The sequence below is a fragment of the Mus pahari genome, chromosome X (genome assembly GCF_900095145.1).
Source record: "Mus pahari chromosome X, PAHARI_EIJ_v1.1, whole genome shotgun sequence".
Classification (NCBI taxonomy): domain Eukaryota; kingdom Metazoa; phylum Chordata; class Mammalia; order Rodentia; family Muridae; genus Mus; species Mus pahari.
In genome coordinates, this window is record NC_034613.1 from 142,419,096 (window position 1) to 142,438,961 (window position 19,866).

General features: G+C 39.9%; 2 protein-coding genes across 4 annotated transcripts in view; both read left to right on the top strand.

Moving 5' to 3' along the window:
• Pir (pirin) overlaps nucleotides 1-13,150 on the top strand; it is a 100,933-nt gene extending 87,783 nt beyond the window's left edge. For both annotated transcript variants that reach the window (XM_021188529.2, XM_029534357.1), the window contains exons 9-10: nucleotides 9,218-9,284; nucleotides 12,769-13,150. In XM_021188529.2, coding sequence (XP_021044188.1) covers nucleotides 9,218-9,284; nucleotides 12,769-12,881 — 180 coding nt within the window. In that variant the 3' untranslated portion in view covers nucleotides 12,882-13,150. The remainder of the gene's footprint in view (nucleotides 1-9,217; nucleotides 9,285-12,768) is intronic.
• A 752-nt stretch (nucleotides 13,151-13,902) lies between these two features.
• Nucleotides 13,903-19,866, top strand: part of Vegfd (vascular endothelial growth factor D) — a 28,932-nt gene continuing 22,968 nt past the window's right edge. Inside the window, exon 1 of one of the 2 annotated variants that reach the window (XM_021188358.1) lies at nucleotides 13,903-14,298. In XM_021188358.1, the coding sequence (XP_021044017.1) occupies nucleotides 14,209-14,298 (90 nt within the window). In that variant the 5' untranslated portion in view covers nucleotides 13,903-14,208. The remainder of the gene's footprint in view (nucleotides 14,299-19,866) is intronic. The other variant, XM_021188359.2, reaches the window with a different exon arrangement.

A 19,866-nucleotide genomic window follows, 5' to 3' on the forward strand; every position in this document is an offset into this window, starting at 1 on the left:
AAAAAAAAAAAAAAAAAAAAAAAAAAAACGATATACCTCAACCCAATATAAAGAAAAGGTTTGAAAATTATTTACGGGCCAAAAGTTCCCGATATATTTAGTTTCCAGTAGGGTCTGGTTATGTTTGGCAACCTCAGTTCTCCCTATTACATCCCAAAGAATACCCTGCAGGGAAGAATGGAGAAGCCAAAATGGAAAGAAGTGATGGGGGAAGCTGCAGGTCAGAACATAGCTGGAGTAAACAAAAATAAGTGTTAGTACATTGGCAAAATGGCAGCCGTGACACAGGGGAATTCTGTGTTATGCAGTTCCATCATTGTTTGTATGATAACCATGCATCATGACAACTTCAGAATGAAAAAATATATTTAAAATAATAATTTTCATTTAAAGAGGTCATGTGTCTGTAGGATGTCCCCTTTATATTACATGTGTCTGTACGACGTCCCCTTTACATTACATGTGTCTGTACGACGTCCCCTTTACATTACATGTGTCTGTACGACGTCCCCTTTACATTACATGTGTCTGTACGACGTCCCCTTTACAAGATAGAGGCTGTGAAGGTTGGGTCTTGGATTTGCCACTTGTTGGCTGTGTGATTGTGAGTATTTTTCTACATTTCTCTGTGCTTCGTTTTCGTTCATTGGTTTTTACATTTATAATTTATCTGTGTGCATGTGTGTGGGAGTGCACATGCGACATCATGTATGTGGAATCCAGAGGATAGCTTTCAGGCATGGTTTCTTGTCTTCCACCATGTGGTTCCCAGGCATCAAACCTGGGTCATCCAGCTTGCCACCAAATCAATTTACTCAGTGATCTGTTTCACTAGCCTCGGCTTCATTGCATTTGTCTGCAAGATTAAAAGAATTGAGGCCAACTATGTAGGGCTGTTAAAACCAATCAGGATTACCTATGCCTGGGTCCGTTCCAGATCTAGCACAGAGGGCAGTAAATGATGTCAAAAAGGCCAGATTCAGATCTATTTCTTTGTATTTTATTGGTTCACTGTCATATCCGCTCAATTTCTGTATTGACCGTGGATTGGTATAGTGTGTAGCTAGAAGTCTGTTATGGCAGAGATTGCATTACACACAAAGTCTAAAAACTCTCTGGCCCTTCATAGAGAAAGTTTGTCAGTCCTTGGTGCAGTACATTTTAGGTACGCAATAATGGTAAGTGGAAATAAAACTCCTGACAACACCCAATTTAACTGATTAGCACATATGCATTGTGTAATGAGACAATTCACCTCACAGGTTCAATGACACATAACAATTTTTACATCTAGAAACAGCCCTAAGGGATACTGACCAATAGGTTTAAAAGCAAAGCTCTTCATCTCCATGGGGAACTCATGTTAGCCTGAAGATTCTGACAAGAAAAAAAAAAAAAAAAAAAGATGAGCTGAACTGTGGTCAAGAATGAGGAACTGATTCCACCTGACTTCCTTCTAGCTCTGCTTTGCTTTCAGTTTCAGTACATCCCACCTGCATGTCTTCCACCATACATGGCCATCCAGTAAGTAGTATGGGCCATTCCTCTAGGGTGGCCACTCTGTAGGGCAAGAGAAGAAGCAAAGAAAAGGATGGTGTACAAAGCCACACCTCCATTTTCTTCTTGCCATTTCACCATTTATTTGATTTACTTCAGGTTAACATGGGGCAGTCCATGAGAACCCAGACTTTCTTCCTTAGTGGGTAGATTACCTTATCCCGTTAGTTCTTTTCCTTTCATGATGCAAATACCAGTCTGCATGCTTGTGCAGTGCTCTAACCACTTGTGCAGTAACTGCTCTAACCACTTGTGCAGTGCTCTAACCACTTGTGCAGTGAGTGTTCTAACCACTTGTGCAGTGAGTGCTCTAACCACTTGTGCAGTGAGTGCTCTAACCACTTGTGCAGTGAGTGTTCTAACCACTTGTGCAGTGAGTGCTCTAACCACTTGTGCAGTGAGTGCTCTAACCACTTGTGCAGTGAGTGCTCTAACCACTTGTGCAGTGCTCTAACCACTTGTGCAGTGAGTGTTCTAACCACTTGTGCAGTGAGTGCTCTAACCACTTGTGCAGTGAGTGCTCTAACCACTTGTGCAGTGAGTGTTCTAACCACTTGTGCAGTGAGTGCTCTAACCACTTGTGCAGTGAGTGCTCTAACCACTGGGAAATCTCCCCAACCCACACCATTATTCTTAAGTCGGCTGTAACACCTAACAGTGGCAGTGGCTTTGGTTTCTACCATGTTTAAAAGTCTTTGGGCCAGACCCTTTGACTTCATGGACAAAGTCCAAACTATGGGTACTTTATAATGAATCCAAATATTTCAAAGTTCTTAGAGATCACAAACAACATCAAGCTATTCGGGACACATGATCCTGAATTGTTACAGGTCACCTTGAAGTGCCTTTTTCAAAAGCTCCCTGTCTTAGTCAGGGATTCTATTCCTGTACAAAATCTCATGACCAGGAAACAAGTTGGGGAGGAAAGGATTTATTCAGCTTACATTTCTACATTGCTGTTCATCACTGAAGGAAGTCAGGACTGGAACTCAAGCAGGTCAGGAAGCAGGAGCTGATGCAGAGGCCATGGAGGGATGTTCCTTACTGGCTTGCTTCCACTGGCTTGCTTTCTTATAGAACCAAGACTACCAGTCCAGAGATGGCACCACCCACAAGGGGACCTCCCCCCTTGATCACTAACTGAGAAAATGCCTTACAGCTGGATGTCATGGAGGCATTTCTCCTTTCTCCTTTCTCCTTTCTCTCCAGCCTGTGTCAAGTTGACACACAAAACCAGCCAGTCCACTCCCCATGTCGGTTTGGCCTACAATTGGCGTGCTGAACTTTTCTCATGAGTGATGGTTAGAAGTACATGAGTACACTTACAAAGACTCCATCTAAACTTTAGACCAGGTTGTACCATAGTCTTAGAAGAATCGCAAGCTTATTTGTAGTAAGTGCACTGAAGTAGATAAACACTGGCTGTCATGAAAACAATGGTTGAGGACACCTATGCTCTTAAACTGTCACAGTCCATGAATGTCCCATTCAAATGATTTGATTAATAACCAGTAAAACACAGAAATGAAACAAACCACCCAATGAGAGCTAAAGGCAATGATTTGCTTTATTCTGTGTAAAAGTTCATGATAAAAAGAACCACTAGAAATAAAAAAGAAACACTAGGTTTTTTTTAAAAACTGATAATAGCTCACTGTTTGATCTTTCCACTGATGCCCAAAGTATAAATAGTGAAGTCTAGAAAGAACAACTGCATGCAATTAAATCATGCTGAACTTCAGTTTCTTTCGGATCATTTTTCCAGGTAATTCATCACAGTAATAAGTGCTACTGCAGGCAGAAAATGTGCCTTAGCTTTGCTCTCACAGGCCTGCTCTTATTGTAAGCTTTGTGGTTAAATCAATTTAACCGAGTTAGAAACTCATAATTTGGAAGTTATCAACACATTAAATGACCCCTGGGCCTTTCCTCTGGGCTTTGATCATGTATTGGTCCCAATGAAACCCAACATGTTTCCTAGCTGTAATTTACGGGCTATCAAAAGCAATTTACCTATTTTTGTTTTATGTAGTTAAAGTGCAATGATGCACTTGAGGAAGTCAAAGGACAAATCTTCAGATTTGGTTTCTACCATGTGGGTGTCGCTAACACAAGTTGGGCGGTCAGTACCTTGACCTGCCCATGATCTTGCTGGCCCTGAGGGCAAGCTTTGAAAGTTAGTATTTAAGTCAGATGAAAAAGACTTAACCCCACAACACCCAGAGGAAGCTCCATCCCAGGTGCTCTAACACACCCAGGATCCTAGAATCACAGGATCCCAGGAACTTGCTCACACCAGGATCTCAGGGTCCCAGAGGAAGCTTGACTCACAGGAACTCTGACACACCCAGGATCTCAGAATCACACGATCCAGGAATCACAGGATCACAGAGACAGCTGGTCTCTGAGGAGTTCTGACACAACCAGGATCATAGGAAGGAGAGTCTCTAGCCAGATATATCGAGGGCAGGGAACACTTGAGATAATCAGATGGCAGGAGGCAAGCATAAGAACAGAAACAACAGAAACCAAGGTTACTTGGCATCATCAGAACCCAATTCTCCCACCATAGCAAGTCCTGGATACACCATCACACGGGAAAAGCAAGACTCGAATATAAAATTACTTCTCATGACCATGAAAGAGGACTTTAAGAAGGACATAAAGAAATTCAGGAGAACACAGGATAACAAGTAGAAGCCCTTAAAGAGGAAACACAAAAGTCCCTTAAAGAATTACAAGACAACACAATCAAACAGGTGAGGGAGATGAACAAAACCATCCAAGATCTAAAATTGGAAATAGAAACAATAAAGAAATCACAAAGGGAGACAACCCTGGAGTTAGAAAACCTAGGAAATATATCAGGAGTCATAGATGCAAGCATCACTTAGCTAGGAACGAGGAAGACACACCAAAGCAAAAGGCAGGAGCTGCAATTTTAAAGGTCCTGCTTCAGAGTTGGAGTTGTTCTACATGAAAAAGTCATCTGAGCCTCTAGGACCATGTACAGGATGCTGAAAAGCAGTGTCCATAAAGGCATTGGCATAGAGGCACCCAAGGACGTGCCTGTCTTCTGCTCATCTTTCAACCTCTTTGTGTTTGCCCAGCCTCTATCATTTGACACTATCGATGAACATTTTCTACTGGGACTTTGAACTACATGAACACTCTAGTAAATACCTGTAGTGGTCATTAGAATTCTTTTTTTTTACTAATGCCTCGTTAAGAAAAGAAAGACAAGGAACGGGGAGAGGGGTCAGTGGGTAATGGCACTTGGCTCCAAGCCTGGCAACTTGAGGTCAATTCCCCCAGGTGGAAGAGGAGAGCAAGTGATCAGAAGTTGTGCTTTGACCTTCATATACATGCCATGATACACATACACTGCCACCCCATGCACACAATAAATAATGTAAAAAATATTTTAAATCGAGAGATAGAAAGTAGATGTGGCTTAGATTAAAGAAGGGGCCGCCCAGACGATGAATCTGTAGCAAAGTCCCTGAAAGAAGTTTGGAGCAGAAACCTTCAGGTTTTACAGGGATGGAAAACTTCTCTTTGACTCCTAAAGGGTTTGTAATTTCTCATTTCAGACAAAATGCGTGTGTCCTTCCCTCCTGATGTCCAAATAATAACTGGAAAGTCATCATTTTATTTGAATAATATAAAAGAGTCAAGCTTTTGTTTTTAGCACTTTCTCATTCCACAGTGTGGAAACAGGGCATGTTTATCATTCCCCAAAGACCTCTCTTCTGATTAGGAAACTTTCATTGTGAACAGTCAGCACTTATGTGACACACAGGGTAGCCTTTCTTCTCTGCTCCGTTAACTCTTTCCCCTCCACTTCCTGACCCTCCAACTTAATTTTGTCTACTTGGCCATGCCAAAAACAACAGAACACTGTTGTATGATCCTTTTCCCCATGTCTCTTTTGGCACTCTAAAAACCTTTCAAAAGGTCTCTAAGAGGCCTTTTCAAACATCTGAGGGAATAAATCTTCGTGATAACTGACTTGTTAACATTGCTGTTGAAAGCCGGGCATGGTGGCGCACGCCTTTAATCCCAGCACTCGGGAGGCAGAGGCAGGCGGATTTCTGAGTTCGGGGCCAGCCTGGCCTACAGAGTGAGTTCCAGGACAGCCAGGAACCCTGTCTCGACCCCCCCCCCCAAAATGTTGTTGAGGTCTTAGTCATTAAACATCAAATTTTTTTTTAAAAAAAAAAAAGAGAAAGAAAAAAATGCCAAATCCAAACTTCCCTCAGTTTTGTCCACTGGTAGCTCACTACAAACACCATAAACAGCCCTAAAGCCTCATGGAATTTTGGTATAAGGTATGGCAAAAAAAAACTACTTTTCTTGGTTCTCTGAATTGTTGTATAGACTGGACAATGATTGTGTTGGTTAATCTTAGTTGTCAACTTGGTGCATCTGAGACCAGAGAATCTCCACTGAGGAGTCACCTTCATTGTGTTGGCCAGGGCGCATGTCTGTGGGTTATTTTCTGGATGGCTGATTGATATAGGAGGCGTGTGGGTTGTAGTGGTAGACATTATCATCTCTAGGCAAGTGGACCTCAGCTGATGAAAAAGGTAGCAGAGGGGCTGGAAAAAGGCTCAGCTGCTAAGAGCACTGGCTGCACTTGAAGAAGTCCTGTAATTGAGGTTCCTAGCAACCATATGGCAGCTCAGAACCATCTGTAGTTCACATTCCAGTGGATCTCTTTGTTTCTGTTTGACTTCACATGGGTACCAAGCATGTGTGTACACAGTCAGGTATGCAGCCAAAGCATTTCTACATATGAAATAAATAAATCTAAGGGAGGGAAAGAAGGAAGAGAAGTAGCAGAACATGAGCCTGGAAACAAGCTAGTCAGCAATTCTTTTCTCTGGTCTCTGCCTTAGTTTCAGCCTCTAGGTTCCAGCATTGGCTTTGGTCGGGGGTTTTATGAGAGAAACTGTGAAACAAACTATAACAAGCACAGTGCCTAGCTGTTAGAACTTTATAGAAGGAAGAGTCAGTAGGGGGTGGATGGAGATCTGTGCTTACAGCAAAGAAATAATTTGACTATATGAGCCTGGTGGCATCTGATTTCAAAAGAGCGCTTTGCAGCTAGCTTTCTATTGGTATGCACTTGGGGAGTGAGCTGGGTTATGAGTCAGTAAGGCGATGAGGACTAAGATGTGGCAGAGCTGAGGATGCTTAGACTCCTGTGAAGAAGTAATTGAAGCATCAACTAAGTGCAGGGGGAAAAGCCACCAGCCCTGAGATGGTGGGAGAAGTAGATGAAAACTTTTGAAGAAACCGTTCTACCATGTCTTCTTACTTAATTCTTAATTGAAGCCAAAAAGAAAAGCGCATTGCAGTTCTCTTGCAGCCTTTATTAAATGGACAGAAGAAAAAGAGGTTAGTTATTAATTTTGTTAACTACAGAAGTAGATCTTCTGAGACTAGGCATTGGAATGACATCAAATTAAAGAGATTTGTATTAGTAGAATCACATAACTGTTTGATATAATTATGATAATAGAGCTTTTTATTAGTAGAACTGTATAAATATTTGATATAATTTAGGATAGTGTTGAATATTTAGAAAATGCTATACACTTAGAATATGAGTCAAGTTTTAAGAACTTACAGTTTTAAAATATGTAGTAATTTGGTTTATTATTACTATCTGATTGAAAATTAGATAAGAAAAAAAAGAAAATTAGATAGGCCTGAGAGAAAACTGGGAAAAAATGCAATAAAAATATAAAAATAATATGGAATGCTCAGTTACCTGTTTGCAATGAATGATTAGTAGTTAATGGCTTAAAATAACAAGAGTTTCCAGTTTCAGATCATCGTGGTGGTTGACTCCTCTGCTGGCTTCCTGGGGTGTCCCAAGTGACTAACAGGTTGGAGGCTGGGCTTCAGTAGAGCTCTGTGTGTGGGATGCCTCAAGTCTCCTTTATGTGCGCCCCCTTTCTGGTTAGGTTACTATGTGTTTCCTTATGGCCCTAACAAGAAAGTTCCTTCCAAGCCAGAGTATTGGCAAATAGGAGACTTGAAGGCATAAAAAACAGAAAGGCAAGAAGTTAGAGAAGTCACCAGAGTTAAACGCAGTCACTAACATGACACCATGAAAGAGAAGCCAATGGAGATGTATGCAGTCAGAGCTGTGGGAATGGGTGTGGGGAAACTTTGGGTTAGAAGGGTTAGCCATTGGGGAGAATGAGGACAAGCTGGGACCTATCAGCACCCCTGCCTGCCATTCACTACTAACCACCATATGATTGCAAGAGCACAGCATGATAGCTACTTTAAAATATTTAATGTTTTTATAATGATCAGAAATGTATTGATTATAAAAGCAATTCTCCAAACATTATACCCACATACATGTGTACATTTTATAATGTATATGTGTTTCATTTTTAAAGGCGCTGAGGCACATTTCCTATTACTTTAGTAAGTGATAGAGCAATCAAGTCTTGGTTTTGGAGTTGTAGAAGTATTATTTCCATTTTAAAAAATATATTGTTAGACTGGGCCTAGCAGTTAAGAGCTATTGATTGCCATTCAAGAGGACCCAGGTTAGATTTCCAGCACCCACATGGAAGCTCACAACTATTTGTAAGCAGTACCAGTGTAGCAACACCCTCTTCTAGCCTCCTTGGGCATGTAGGAAAAACACTCATCCACATTAAAATAAATAAATAAATAAATAAATAAATAAATAAATAAATAATTCTTAGACATTATATTGTTGCAGAAAAGATGGAAAGATTTTAAGATCCAGAGGTGGTGGATGAGCCCAAGGAAAGAGTGTTTTCCAGACACAACCACGTTGATGTACATATGAACTCACAAAGACTGTGACAGCATGCACATAGCCTGCACAGTTCAAACTGGACAAATCCCACCCTGGAAAAAGGGGGACATGGTCACAAAGTCTCATCACTAACCAAGATCTATTTACAATTGATAACTACTGGGAGAAGGAAAATCAGTTTTCTTCCATGGAATGACACTGAGGACATCAACTACACTCCAGGCCAGGCTCAATGTTCAGGATTAGTTAGCCAACACAAAATGGACTGTGTGTGTGTGTGTGTGTGTGTGTGTGTGTGTGTGTACATACACACGTGTGTGCGCGCTTTTGGGGGGGTTAGTTTGAGGTTTTTTTTTTAAGAATAAGAAAGAACATGAAATGATGTAACTAGGGAGAAGGAAGGATAAAAGGTAAGGGAAAGATAACCAAAATATATGGAAAAAATTAAGTGGAAAAGAAAAGACAATAAAATAAAAAAATGATTTCATTCATGAGAGATTAAGCTAGTTTAATCAGACAGTTTATTGGGAAGATGGCCCTGTTAAAAATGACCCTAGCTTTGGTGCTGAAGAGATGGTTCTGTGAGTGAATTGCCTGGATAGTAAGGACTTGAGTCTGGAGATGTTGATACATTGGTAGCCTGGGCTTATTGCTGAATTCTTGTTGCTAAAATACTTGAACATCCTAAGGAATAAACATTCCCATATCAAGGATTGCAGAGATGTTTCTGAAATTTGTCCTTGGTAGCACAGTCCACTTAATTTGTATCTTCAGTATGACTTATTTCCACTTTGATGCTTAAAAATAAACATGCTCACTGTTCAATGCTTTCTTTGATGACCTTAGGACCCCAAAAGAAGCCATTTTGTCTTAATCGCCGGGGAGCCATTAAGAGAACCAGTTGTTCAACATGGTAAGTCCAAAAAGCTAATTTCCCTAACTCACTTTCTTTTCCTTTGATACATATACACACATATGTGTATGAATGTATATATACACATATAATTAAGTGTGTATGTGTGTGTGTGTGTGTATGTGTGTGCAAAATAAAGAGCTTTATTTTAGCAGATATTGCATAGAGGCTTGGAAATTTAACAATATGGCACTGTCAATGTTGTTTCAACTCTTGACAGAAGTAGAAAGGCAAATGCATATATACTGAAGAGACAAAGCTCGAGGCACTGATATGCTTCATAGCAATCTGCAGCTGTGGTAATACAGCCAGTCCCACAAGAATGTGTATTTGCCCACTGGAAAAGCTATTAACTCATCTGCATGACCTAATCATCACTTTTTAATGATCCCACCTGCCAAATACTGCCAACGAACAATCAAATTTCAATATGACTTATGGAGGGGAAAATCAATATTCAAATCATAGCCAGGACTGTCCTTGTAATCTATTATATTGTTAGTGTATATATTTTAGTATGAGCCTCAGGAAAAATACTTCTTTGACATTTTCTATAGTAGTTTAAATTAAAACGTAAATAGAGGGGGCTGGAATGATGGCTCAGCAGTGTATGCTGCACTCTCAGAGGATTTGAGCTTAGGTCCCAGCTCCAGAAGTTCTAATGCCCTCTTCTGGCCCTCCTTGGGCATCTGCACAGGCGTACGCACATGCACACACGCGCGCGCGCACGCGCGCGCGCGCACACACACACACACACACACACACGCAAACACACACATACGCACACACGCACAGGCATGCACACTTACTTAAAATAAATATTTTTGAAGAAACAGAAATAGAATTAGTGTGTGGAGGAGACAGTGATGTAGTTGAAGGCAGGAAATGCTGGCAGAGCTACACAATCACTCCAACCCTTTGGATCTTGATGTCCTTGTATCATTGGCACTTTATTAAATGACAAAAACCTAAAAGCACCTAGAACCCAACTTGTTATTTATACCTTTGCCTACAAAACATACTGTGCAACTCACTGAGTATTTAATTAAGCATGACTTAAGATCTCATCATATTCCATTACTTGGCATGAATCCCCAGGCATAAACTATGATCTCAGATAAGCCCCAGCTGGTCATGCATTTAAATAACATGGAATATTTAGAAAGTATTCTTTTTTTTCCTCCCAGCAATAATTTAGGGGGAATATTAAATCATATTCCCCCAGCTTGTGATATCTCATGTTAATTTTGTACAGTTCAAAATGTCCCTCCCAAGGTTCATAGTCCCTTCTTCCTTTTGCCACGACTGAATAAAATTGTTCTTCTGCAAAGAAAACTACAACCAAATGTAGTAGGGTCATTATTAGTTATAGACTGGAATTTGTGGAGGAGAAGTGTACTTGGGGTGAAATCCTCTTATGCTAGGCCTTTTCCTCCATAACAGTTTTTAGAAGTTCAAGAGTCCAGTTGAAATGAAGATGACAAAGCAAAATGGCAGGCACTGTGTATGTAAATCCTCTTCCAGTGCCTCTGAGCATGCAGATACTGGGTATTCTTGTAAACCGAAGCCAACATCAATCAGACAAACACATACGCCTCTTGAACTGTCGGTTACTTAGAGGCAAAGCATTTTGTCTAGTTAGCTTAATTTAGTCTTCTTTTTAAGTTTTTTGTTTTATTTTGCCTTTGCATGTTTATAGGCAGCCACAAACATCCTGAGTACTTGGCGACTGGTTGTGGTTGTTGTGAATTATTAACAGCCTGTTCCTCCTGTGATTGAGTACTCATAATGATGACATTAGGCATAGATGTCATAGCATGTTGGAATAGAAAACTACCTTAACTTTGATGGAGTTATGTCCCTCCTACAAATGAGAAAAAAAAAAAAACATGCAGATATTTCATTTTCTTAACATATGCATTGATACCATTTACTATTTACTAAGAATAAGTAGTGTTTTGCAAGTGTTAATGTAGTCCTCAAAACCACCCTGGAAACCTGACTAGGGTGCCAAGGGAATGAAGAAAAGACAGACATACAGACACATCGACAGAGAGCTGGACTTGGCTGGTTTGTACTTGATCTGATGGAGTACCACTGACTATGCTACAACCCAGAATCTCGGCACTTTTCATTGTGTGTGTGTAGCACAGGGGGAAGAAGTTAGCTCATCTCCGTGGGGTCTCTGTGTGGGAGGTCTCTGCAGGGCAGCAGTCTCAGGTTGTAGTCATCCAGGATGAAGAAGCTGTGGTTGTTAGTTTTTGCATGCACCACCAATGTCCTCACACAAGCCAGAGGAAGGCTTTGTAATTTCCTGAGGCTGACTTGAGGGAGGTTTTGCTAATTCCCGTCAGTTGGAGACATTGGTTCTTATCAACAATACACGTTCAGTCAAGGCTTCCTCTGTTCCCCACACCTTCCTAGGTGACCCAAGGATAGTTTATAAAACTGAGGGACATGGTATGGTGACAAAATAGGATATAGATACATACTACAGAAAGAGTTGGGGCATAAGATTAGTGTGGCCTCACTGGGGAAACAATGGAAAAATTATTATGTGTAGCAAGTGAGTCCTTGGCCCAGTATTTGGTCTGTTTGATAAAATCTAAAGTGGCCTTTTTGTAGCCCTTTGATGAATTAAGAAAATGGTTAACATTATGAAATAATTTTTAAAAATGCTTCTTGCCTTGAAATATATTAATAAAATATATTAAAGGTATGGTGTTGGTGATCCCTGGCAAGAGGATGGTCCTACCAGTATAATATATCTTTTGGAATGGTGGGGGGAAAGATAAATTATGATGGAAATGAAAGATAAAACAATAGAAGCATGCAAAACTTCCAGAAAGATAAAAGTCCCTTTACTTGCAAGAAAGAGTATGATAGTGACTCATGACAGGAAGGAGAAACTAGCTAAACTTAAAAACTTGACCTACCCTATGGTTCCTATAAGGCACATGAAGGTATCTTCTAGAGAACTACCAAAAAATGCAAATGTACAAGTTGTTTGGAAGCGATTAAGACTTCTCTTTGTTGTAAGGAAAATTCTGTTAGTTTTCAAAATAGATTGAGACACATCCCAGAAAGGCAGATACCAGAACTCTGCTACAATCTAGCTGGTTTTATAATATCAGCTTGGTTCAATTCCTGACATAAGTTCAGGTTCTACAAAATAACAACTACAGAATGTGCTGGGAAAAGGGATTGTCATTGCTGGTGAGGAACCTTCAGTAGACAGTGTGACTCAATCCTGTTTATCTAAGTCTGTTCTGAATGATAACGTATAATCGTATGTAGTCCTACCACAAAACACAAATGCTAGCTAGTCCCGTATGACTGAACAGTGTGAAAATGGGCTATTGATGCCCAGCTATGCCTAGATTTTTTTTTTTTTAACTGAGGAGCTATAGGAATACATACCACTTCTAGTGGTAGAAGAACATGTTATCACCCAGAACTTTGTGAATGTCTCTTTCTGCCCTAGGTCCATTTGTGATGAATACCAATGAGGAAATTTCTCAGGCCATTCTTGATTTCAGAAATGCAAAAAATGGTTTTGAGGGGGCCAGAACCTGGAAGTCAAAGATTGGAAACTAATGAAGAGCTGAGACGCTGCCTCTTGGACGGACTGATCATTCAGTATATTCAATTTCCAAAGTTAGTTTAGCTAGTGCTTCTGAAGCATGCCACATTAAGCTGGGTGTAGTGGTGCAGTCCTTTAATCCCAGCACTCTAGGAGTAAGAGACATTGGGGATCTCTGATTTCCAAGCCCATCTATCTACAGAGTGAGGTCCAGGGCAGCCGGGGCTACATAAAGAAACCCTGTCTTGAAAACGGAAAAATAAAAAAATAGAATTCCACAGTAAAAAGATGTTTGTTTTTTTTTGTAATGAATCTTCAGAATGCATTATATTCATGTTTGAAATTGTCAAAGAATACATTTAACTAATTTAAAAAGGAACACTGGAAACAATAAAAAATGGTAGTAACATGTAAGATTTTTTTGATACATGCAAATAATTTTAATTGTTGCTTTTAAAAAAATCAATGTTCTTTATTTGCTAGAAATTATTAATCACCTATTAAAAGTAATTGCTATTTACATGTGCTTTTTTATATGGGAATAGATAGATGCCTTTTTATTCTCTGCCCTTAGGGGTTTTCTTGAAGCATGTTTTTTGTTGCTGCTGCTTTCTGTGCCACTGACAGCAGATATCTGAGCATCTAAAGCCCCCTACTGAAGTCCAGCTGCCACCCTGGCCATCAGAACTGTGTTCTGGGTTTCATGTTACAGGCAATGTGCTTTAAAAAAAAACACACACACAGCAGTCCTGCCCATGTGAGTCAGCTTTTAAAACTGCCCTGCTCTTGCAAGGAACACGGCAGGATTCCAGCCAAGACTTCCCAGCATTTTCTGCCAAACTCTGTCAGATTTAAGACATATGCTCCTGCAAGCTTCCTTGAAGGTTGTTAAAAAGTTTGAATCCATAGTTGGGTTCCAGCCTGCTGTAACTGCATGTGTCTGTGGTCATACCACCTCCTTATAAAGCAGCTAGAATCTTGAGTGTAGGGTGGGGATTTTTTTTTTTAATCTTCAACTTTCAGGATAAGAAATGTCTGTAGAGTGATTTCCAGTTTCAAGTGGAAGACATGGCCACCTCCTGACTATTTTTGCAGCGGGAAACTTTGAAATATTTTTCATTGCTTTCTCCCATACTAAGATTGTCTGCGGCAGTGAGGAAGTCCCTTGACTAACTCAAGTCATTTCATTGGATTTTGATTACAACTGATCATGTGATTTTTTTTTCCATGTAAAGTTTTGAGGCTTCAAACTTTGCCTCTGAAGAATGCCTTTTGCAACACTTTTCAGTAGCTGCCTGGAAACAACTGCTTAGTCATCGGTAGACATTTAAAATATTCAAAATGTATGGAGAGTGGGGAATGGTGAATATCCTCATGATGTTCTATGTGTACCTGGTGCAGGGCTTCAGTAGCGAACATGGAACAGTGAAGGTAGGTGAGCTTGACTATTTCTCTTTATTGGCTTTCACAGAAAAAGTCCTCTGCCCTCGCTGGTTTTGAAGCAGTCTAAAGGCCCTGCCTATTTTTAGCCTGTGTGCATTAATGACTGCTTTATTTTGGGGGCTTAATAAGTTTCTTGCCATGAATGTTTGAGAGAGAGAGAGAGAGAGAGAGAGAGAGAGAGAGAGAGAGAGAGAGAGAGAGAGAGAGAGTTTGGAATGGGGATAGAACATGAACATTCTGGAAATCTTTGACACAGAACCAGTTTGCTCCCAGTTGTGCTTGTAGATGGCACAGTGGTTTTCTGTTGAAGCTGTGATTTGCCTTTGTGACACACAATTTTGTGGGCCCTTAGTTTGTAGGTTGGTTGTGAGCAACAAGGTTGAGTAATTTCTTCTGTAAATTGAAAATCACAGTGGTTTTTTTGTGGATGTTTTCTGTCTGGTTTTGCTTATTACCAATTACCAATTGCTACCATCCAGGAAAAAAAGTTTTCTTGGGGTTTGTTTTTGTTTTCCTGTTTCTGCTTAGAAAAATGTGTCTAAGATTAAGTAGTCAGCAGATCTTTGGTTCTGTGAACAAGCATCAAGGACAGCCCAAGACATTGAGAACCATGCAAAAAGAACGAACTGGGGGTGGGGGGCACTGACTGCTAAGATAACATTTTCATGTTGCATTTTGTATCTTTCAAGCCATTTTATTTTTGAAAAGGACCCGGATGCAATTGTTTTGACTGGAGTGCTACTAAATCATGACTGATTTAGAAATCCCTGGCTAGGAACAGATAGAAATCAGATGTGGGCTTGAGTTTTGTGGCTTGCATTTTCAATAAGGGGGAGCATATTGCCCCACCCAGAGGGGAAAATTAGTTCATGACGATGTGAACTCTTTTACATGGGAAGCATCATATGCATATAGTCCATAAATAGGTAATAACTCTGCATCCAGGTTTCATAGGACAAGACTAACAGCTCCATTTACAGTTTTCACCCTGTCAACTATACTCAAAAGTGGATTTCCTTTCCCCTGCAGCCTGACATGGAGGTCTAATATCAAGGCTGGTGGCAGTCAGGTAGAGCTGAGAAGTGTCCTTTCTGCCATGTGCATTTTAGACTCACAAAGCTTGAAAGATTCAGGCTACTACATAGAAGCCTTTCTACCCCAGCATGATGCTGTTCAACATTTCACTTACCACCAGCCTTCAACCCTATACCCCAATGAAGTCGTCCCTGTTCAGAATTTACTCTTTTATAGGCACAGCTACCAGAATCCTCTCTGTGTTCTGGCCATAGTGAAGTTTTAAGTTTACTGTTTCCATTTAAATTTCTTGAATGGGGCAGTGAGAAAGAGCAACTGGATTTTTATGTGACAGAAAACATGCTCTAACAGATGGCAGATGTGCAACATGTATTTACTAGCATGCCTTTCAATGTTTCTCTTACATGCCCTTATATTTTCCTTTGAAAAAGAGGGAAGCTATGTCTTGTGAGTTTACAGCTACCAGGCCCCAGCTAAATTAGATTGTTCTTATATGAAGTGCTGCCTGTAATTAAAGTTTGGGGGCACACATTACTCGGTGGTGAAGCATAATAACATACATAATTTTGATTTATATATTCTCTTCCCCACACACACCTTTTTTAGTGTAAAAATCAATTTATTATACAGCAATCACACAGAAGAAGGCTTTTCATCTAGAAGAAAAATGGCTTCTGCCTCCCTTTCCACCTGACTCACGATACTGTGTTCTTCAGATACCATACTTTCAAAGGAAAATAAAAAGGCCTCAATTTCCAAAGAAGCAACCTCTACTAACATTTTTAAGTGACACCGGAATGTTTGGAAGGACTAGAAAAGAATGGTCTGTAACATCCAAAATGCTATTCTGCCCATTTTGGTAAAAATAAAATTAATTCTTTGATGTGGGAAGACAGGAACTGATCCACCAATATGTATAAATATAATTGTGGTGGGTTGATATTTTCTATGCTTAATTCATTTAGCAAATATTCCATTCTATTTTAAAAGTTGAGGAAATTAAGGTTTTATAGTATCCACATACTTTTGTTCTCATGAATAAAAGGGAATTCACTTGGGAAAACAGGTTTTTTTTAATCAGATTATAGAGACATTTTTTTTCTTCTATTTTAGAAAATTCACACTAAGAATGAATGGGTTAAAATCTTTCCAGATGGCTTTTTCTCAGCACAGATTTCCTAGCTCTGCATGGTGTGTCAGCCCTTGGGTGGTTTAAGGCCTTAGTGTTGCACTGAGCCTTGCTCCCTGCAAACACACACCTTTTTAAAATGAAAACAAAATCAATGAAATCTATTTCTTAACATTGATGTCTTTCTTGTTTAAATTAAAATGTATCATAGAAATATATTCAGGGTAGGAATGGTTTAGGATACTGGTACTTGATTAGTTTTTGCCTTTAGATATGCAAATATGTAGTTTGTTATTCAAACCATCATGGGTCCTCCTCAGTACTGAGTTTATGAGAGCATCCTTTTCTCCACTCTCCCTTCTCTGACCACACCTGTTCCAGAATGGCTGTGATGCTAAATCTATTTCCAGGTTGCTCCCTCCTCCTGGTCTGAACTTAACTTCTTAGCTTAGAGAATTGTCCTGTTTATTCAGCTTAGATAGGCAGTGACTGTGGTACTCTTCTATGAATCTGTGATTTTTTTTTCCTACTGTAATAACATAAATGGCTACGAGCATCCAGGACAATTGTGCTTAATGCCATTCGAGTGAAAGACATCCTAACTTTACTCTAGCCTTGTAGTTTATGCTTGGAAAACTAGCTGTTTGGGGTCAACAGTGCTTGGCACATGTAAGCGGAGGCAAATCATTTCTGAAATCTTTAAAAATTTTTAGTTAAAAAAAAAACCTGCCGGGCGTGGTGGCGCACGCCTTTAATCCCAGCACTTGGGAGGCAGAGGCAGGCAGATTTCTGAGTTCGAGGCCAGCCTGGTCTACAAAGTGAGTTCCAGGACAGCCAGGGCTATACAGAGAAACCCTGTCTCGAAAAACCAAAAAAAAAACCTGTGCTTGCTTCATTAATATAATCAGATTGCTGCCTAAATATGGGATTTATTTCAGTTTCTATTTTCTCAAGTGCTTTATACAGTTGAGATGAGCAGAGATAGTTTTCTAAGGTAGTCATTTCACAACAGCCTATGTTATAGACCTAACCATACTATTCAGTTGTACCCTCTAGATATTTACTAAATGATTCCCATCAGCCTTATGCTTTGCCATTCAAAATGACCTTCTCTCCAGCATGACTTCTGGATGCTTTAAAAAATAATTGTTGTCACCAGGTATGTTGGGAGTCCTTATAAGATGCTAGATAAAGGTAGTGTCTGTAGATCTTTTCCATGGAGCAATGAGGACCTGTTAGTATAGCAGTAGAGAAGTCATTTTAGGTCATGGTAGCTCTCAGAACTACCATGGAAGTTCTTGGAAGAGTTTCTTCTTTAGCTTTGCTCTATGCTATCTTTAAAGCCACCTCACTTGTAATATCTATAGATGGTGGAGTCATTCAGTGCCACATAAGATTAGAATAAGCCCCAAGTCCACATGCCTCAAGAGAGTTCTTCACTATTGTGCCATTTGCCTTCTCTTGAAATTGTCTAAGAAGTAATTTGCATGGAAACAGCTGATGGGTACTGCCTTCCATCTTTAATTCCAGAAGGCAAACCCACTCCTACCTACCTACCCCATTCTCACTCACAAAGTCATATACAGGTGAGTTTGCTGACTTTGTTGTTAGCTAGATGAACCAATAAGAACTTAGTGATTTTTCTGTCTCACTATGAATTCAGTTGCAGCTTTTACATCATTCTAGCATATTATGGTACCCAAGATACACTAGAACCCTTTCTTACATATTGTGTGTATTACTCATTTTTAATCAAAAAACCCCTACTTAACACCTGTGACTAAAATGTTGCTATAAACCTGTCACAAAGATAACTTGCGAAATAAGTACAATGATTCCAAAAAGCACTATTAGTAAAAAGATCTGGAACTCTCAGGCACAAGTATTCCCACAAAGGTAGTAGAGAAATAGGAATGCAGAGGACAATAAAATTGTTCCTGAGCAATGTTTAGGTCCAACTCTTTTTTTCTTTTACATATTTATTTTAAGCATATTTGTGTCAGGGTATGTGCACATGAGTGTGAAAACCAGCAGAGGCCACAAGAGGACGCTATATCCCATAGAGCTGAAATCACCACCCAACAAGGAACCAAACTCCTGTTCTTTGCAACAGCAGCAAATACTTTTAACCACTGGGCCATCTCCGAAGCCCAAAGAACTCTTTTTTATCATGTGATATGTCATGAAATATGAGCTGAGGGTGGGAGTTTAGCGCAATTGGGAATGAATTGAGATGAAAGGAGACAGCAATAATATTGGCATTCCTGCTTGGGTTGTTTTTATGATGGTGAATCCACTTTTCTGTCTTTTGTTTCTGTTTCTTATGGCCCTACTAAGATACTAAAGCATTATAAATCAAAAGCATCTGAGGTATCTTCAACATCATGAAAGCCTTTGCTTGTTGAGATGTCCTAAACCATAAAGACTCTCCTGTACCTCTTATTATAATTTTCCAATATTTGATAATTCCTTATGTTTTTCATCGGGTATTATTGAATATCTACTGTGTCTGGGATCTGAGAATGCATAAAGAAATAAAACAATATTTCAGCTCCCTTTGAATATGTATTTTGCTTGTGCTTAGTAGAAGTGGACAATAATGTGTCAGGGACAATAATGAAAAGCACTCAAGTGAAGGAGGGGAAACAAAATGCTTGTGATCAAGGGGAGATTCTTCTAATTCAGTTATGTTTGTGCATAGTACTTAAAGAACTGAATGAGGCAGAGGCTACCCTCAGGGTAGTGGCTAAAGAGTGAGGAGCTTGGATGTTCTGAAGTTGAGCAAGAGAAATAGAATGATTGCCTAAGGTGATCAGAGATGAGAAGTGCAGTTGTCACGGTTGGAAAAGTAGCAGGGTGGGGGTGAGCTCTAATAGAACTTTGTAGATGTTACAATTTTAATTTATGTAAATTTTATGCACCAGGTAACCTTGTTTTCATTAGTTCCAACCATTTAGATTGCAAAAGCTCCTTCTTAACTCACAGGCTGTTCAAAAACAGGCTGAACCCTGTGGCTCATGGGGCACAGTTTACACATCGGATTTAGTGTCGTGACACTATTTTATTTTATTGATGGCATACATCTGTGTCTGACATTAGTGGTCTGTTTGTCCCTGTCGATTACACCCTCACCATGAGGATGGAGGCTTTTCAGCAGAGGAGTGTGTCATTGTTTTGTTTGCTGCTGTACTCCAACCACCACGTTCCAAAGCTTGTCACACAGTAGATGCCAAAAGTGGTATTTATTGGCTGGTTGATAGACTAGCCTTGGAAGATTCTGACATGGTCAGGTGAAAGACAACACTGAACAGTCTCTGGTCATCACTATGGCTCACCTGGCTTCATGATTTGTACAAAACCCAAAAGCATTTTTAAGGTAGTGTATTTATCCT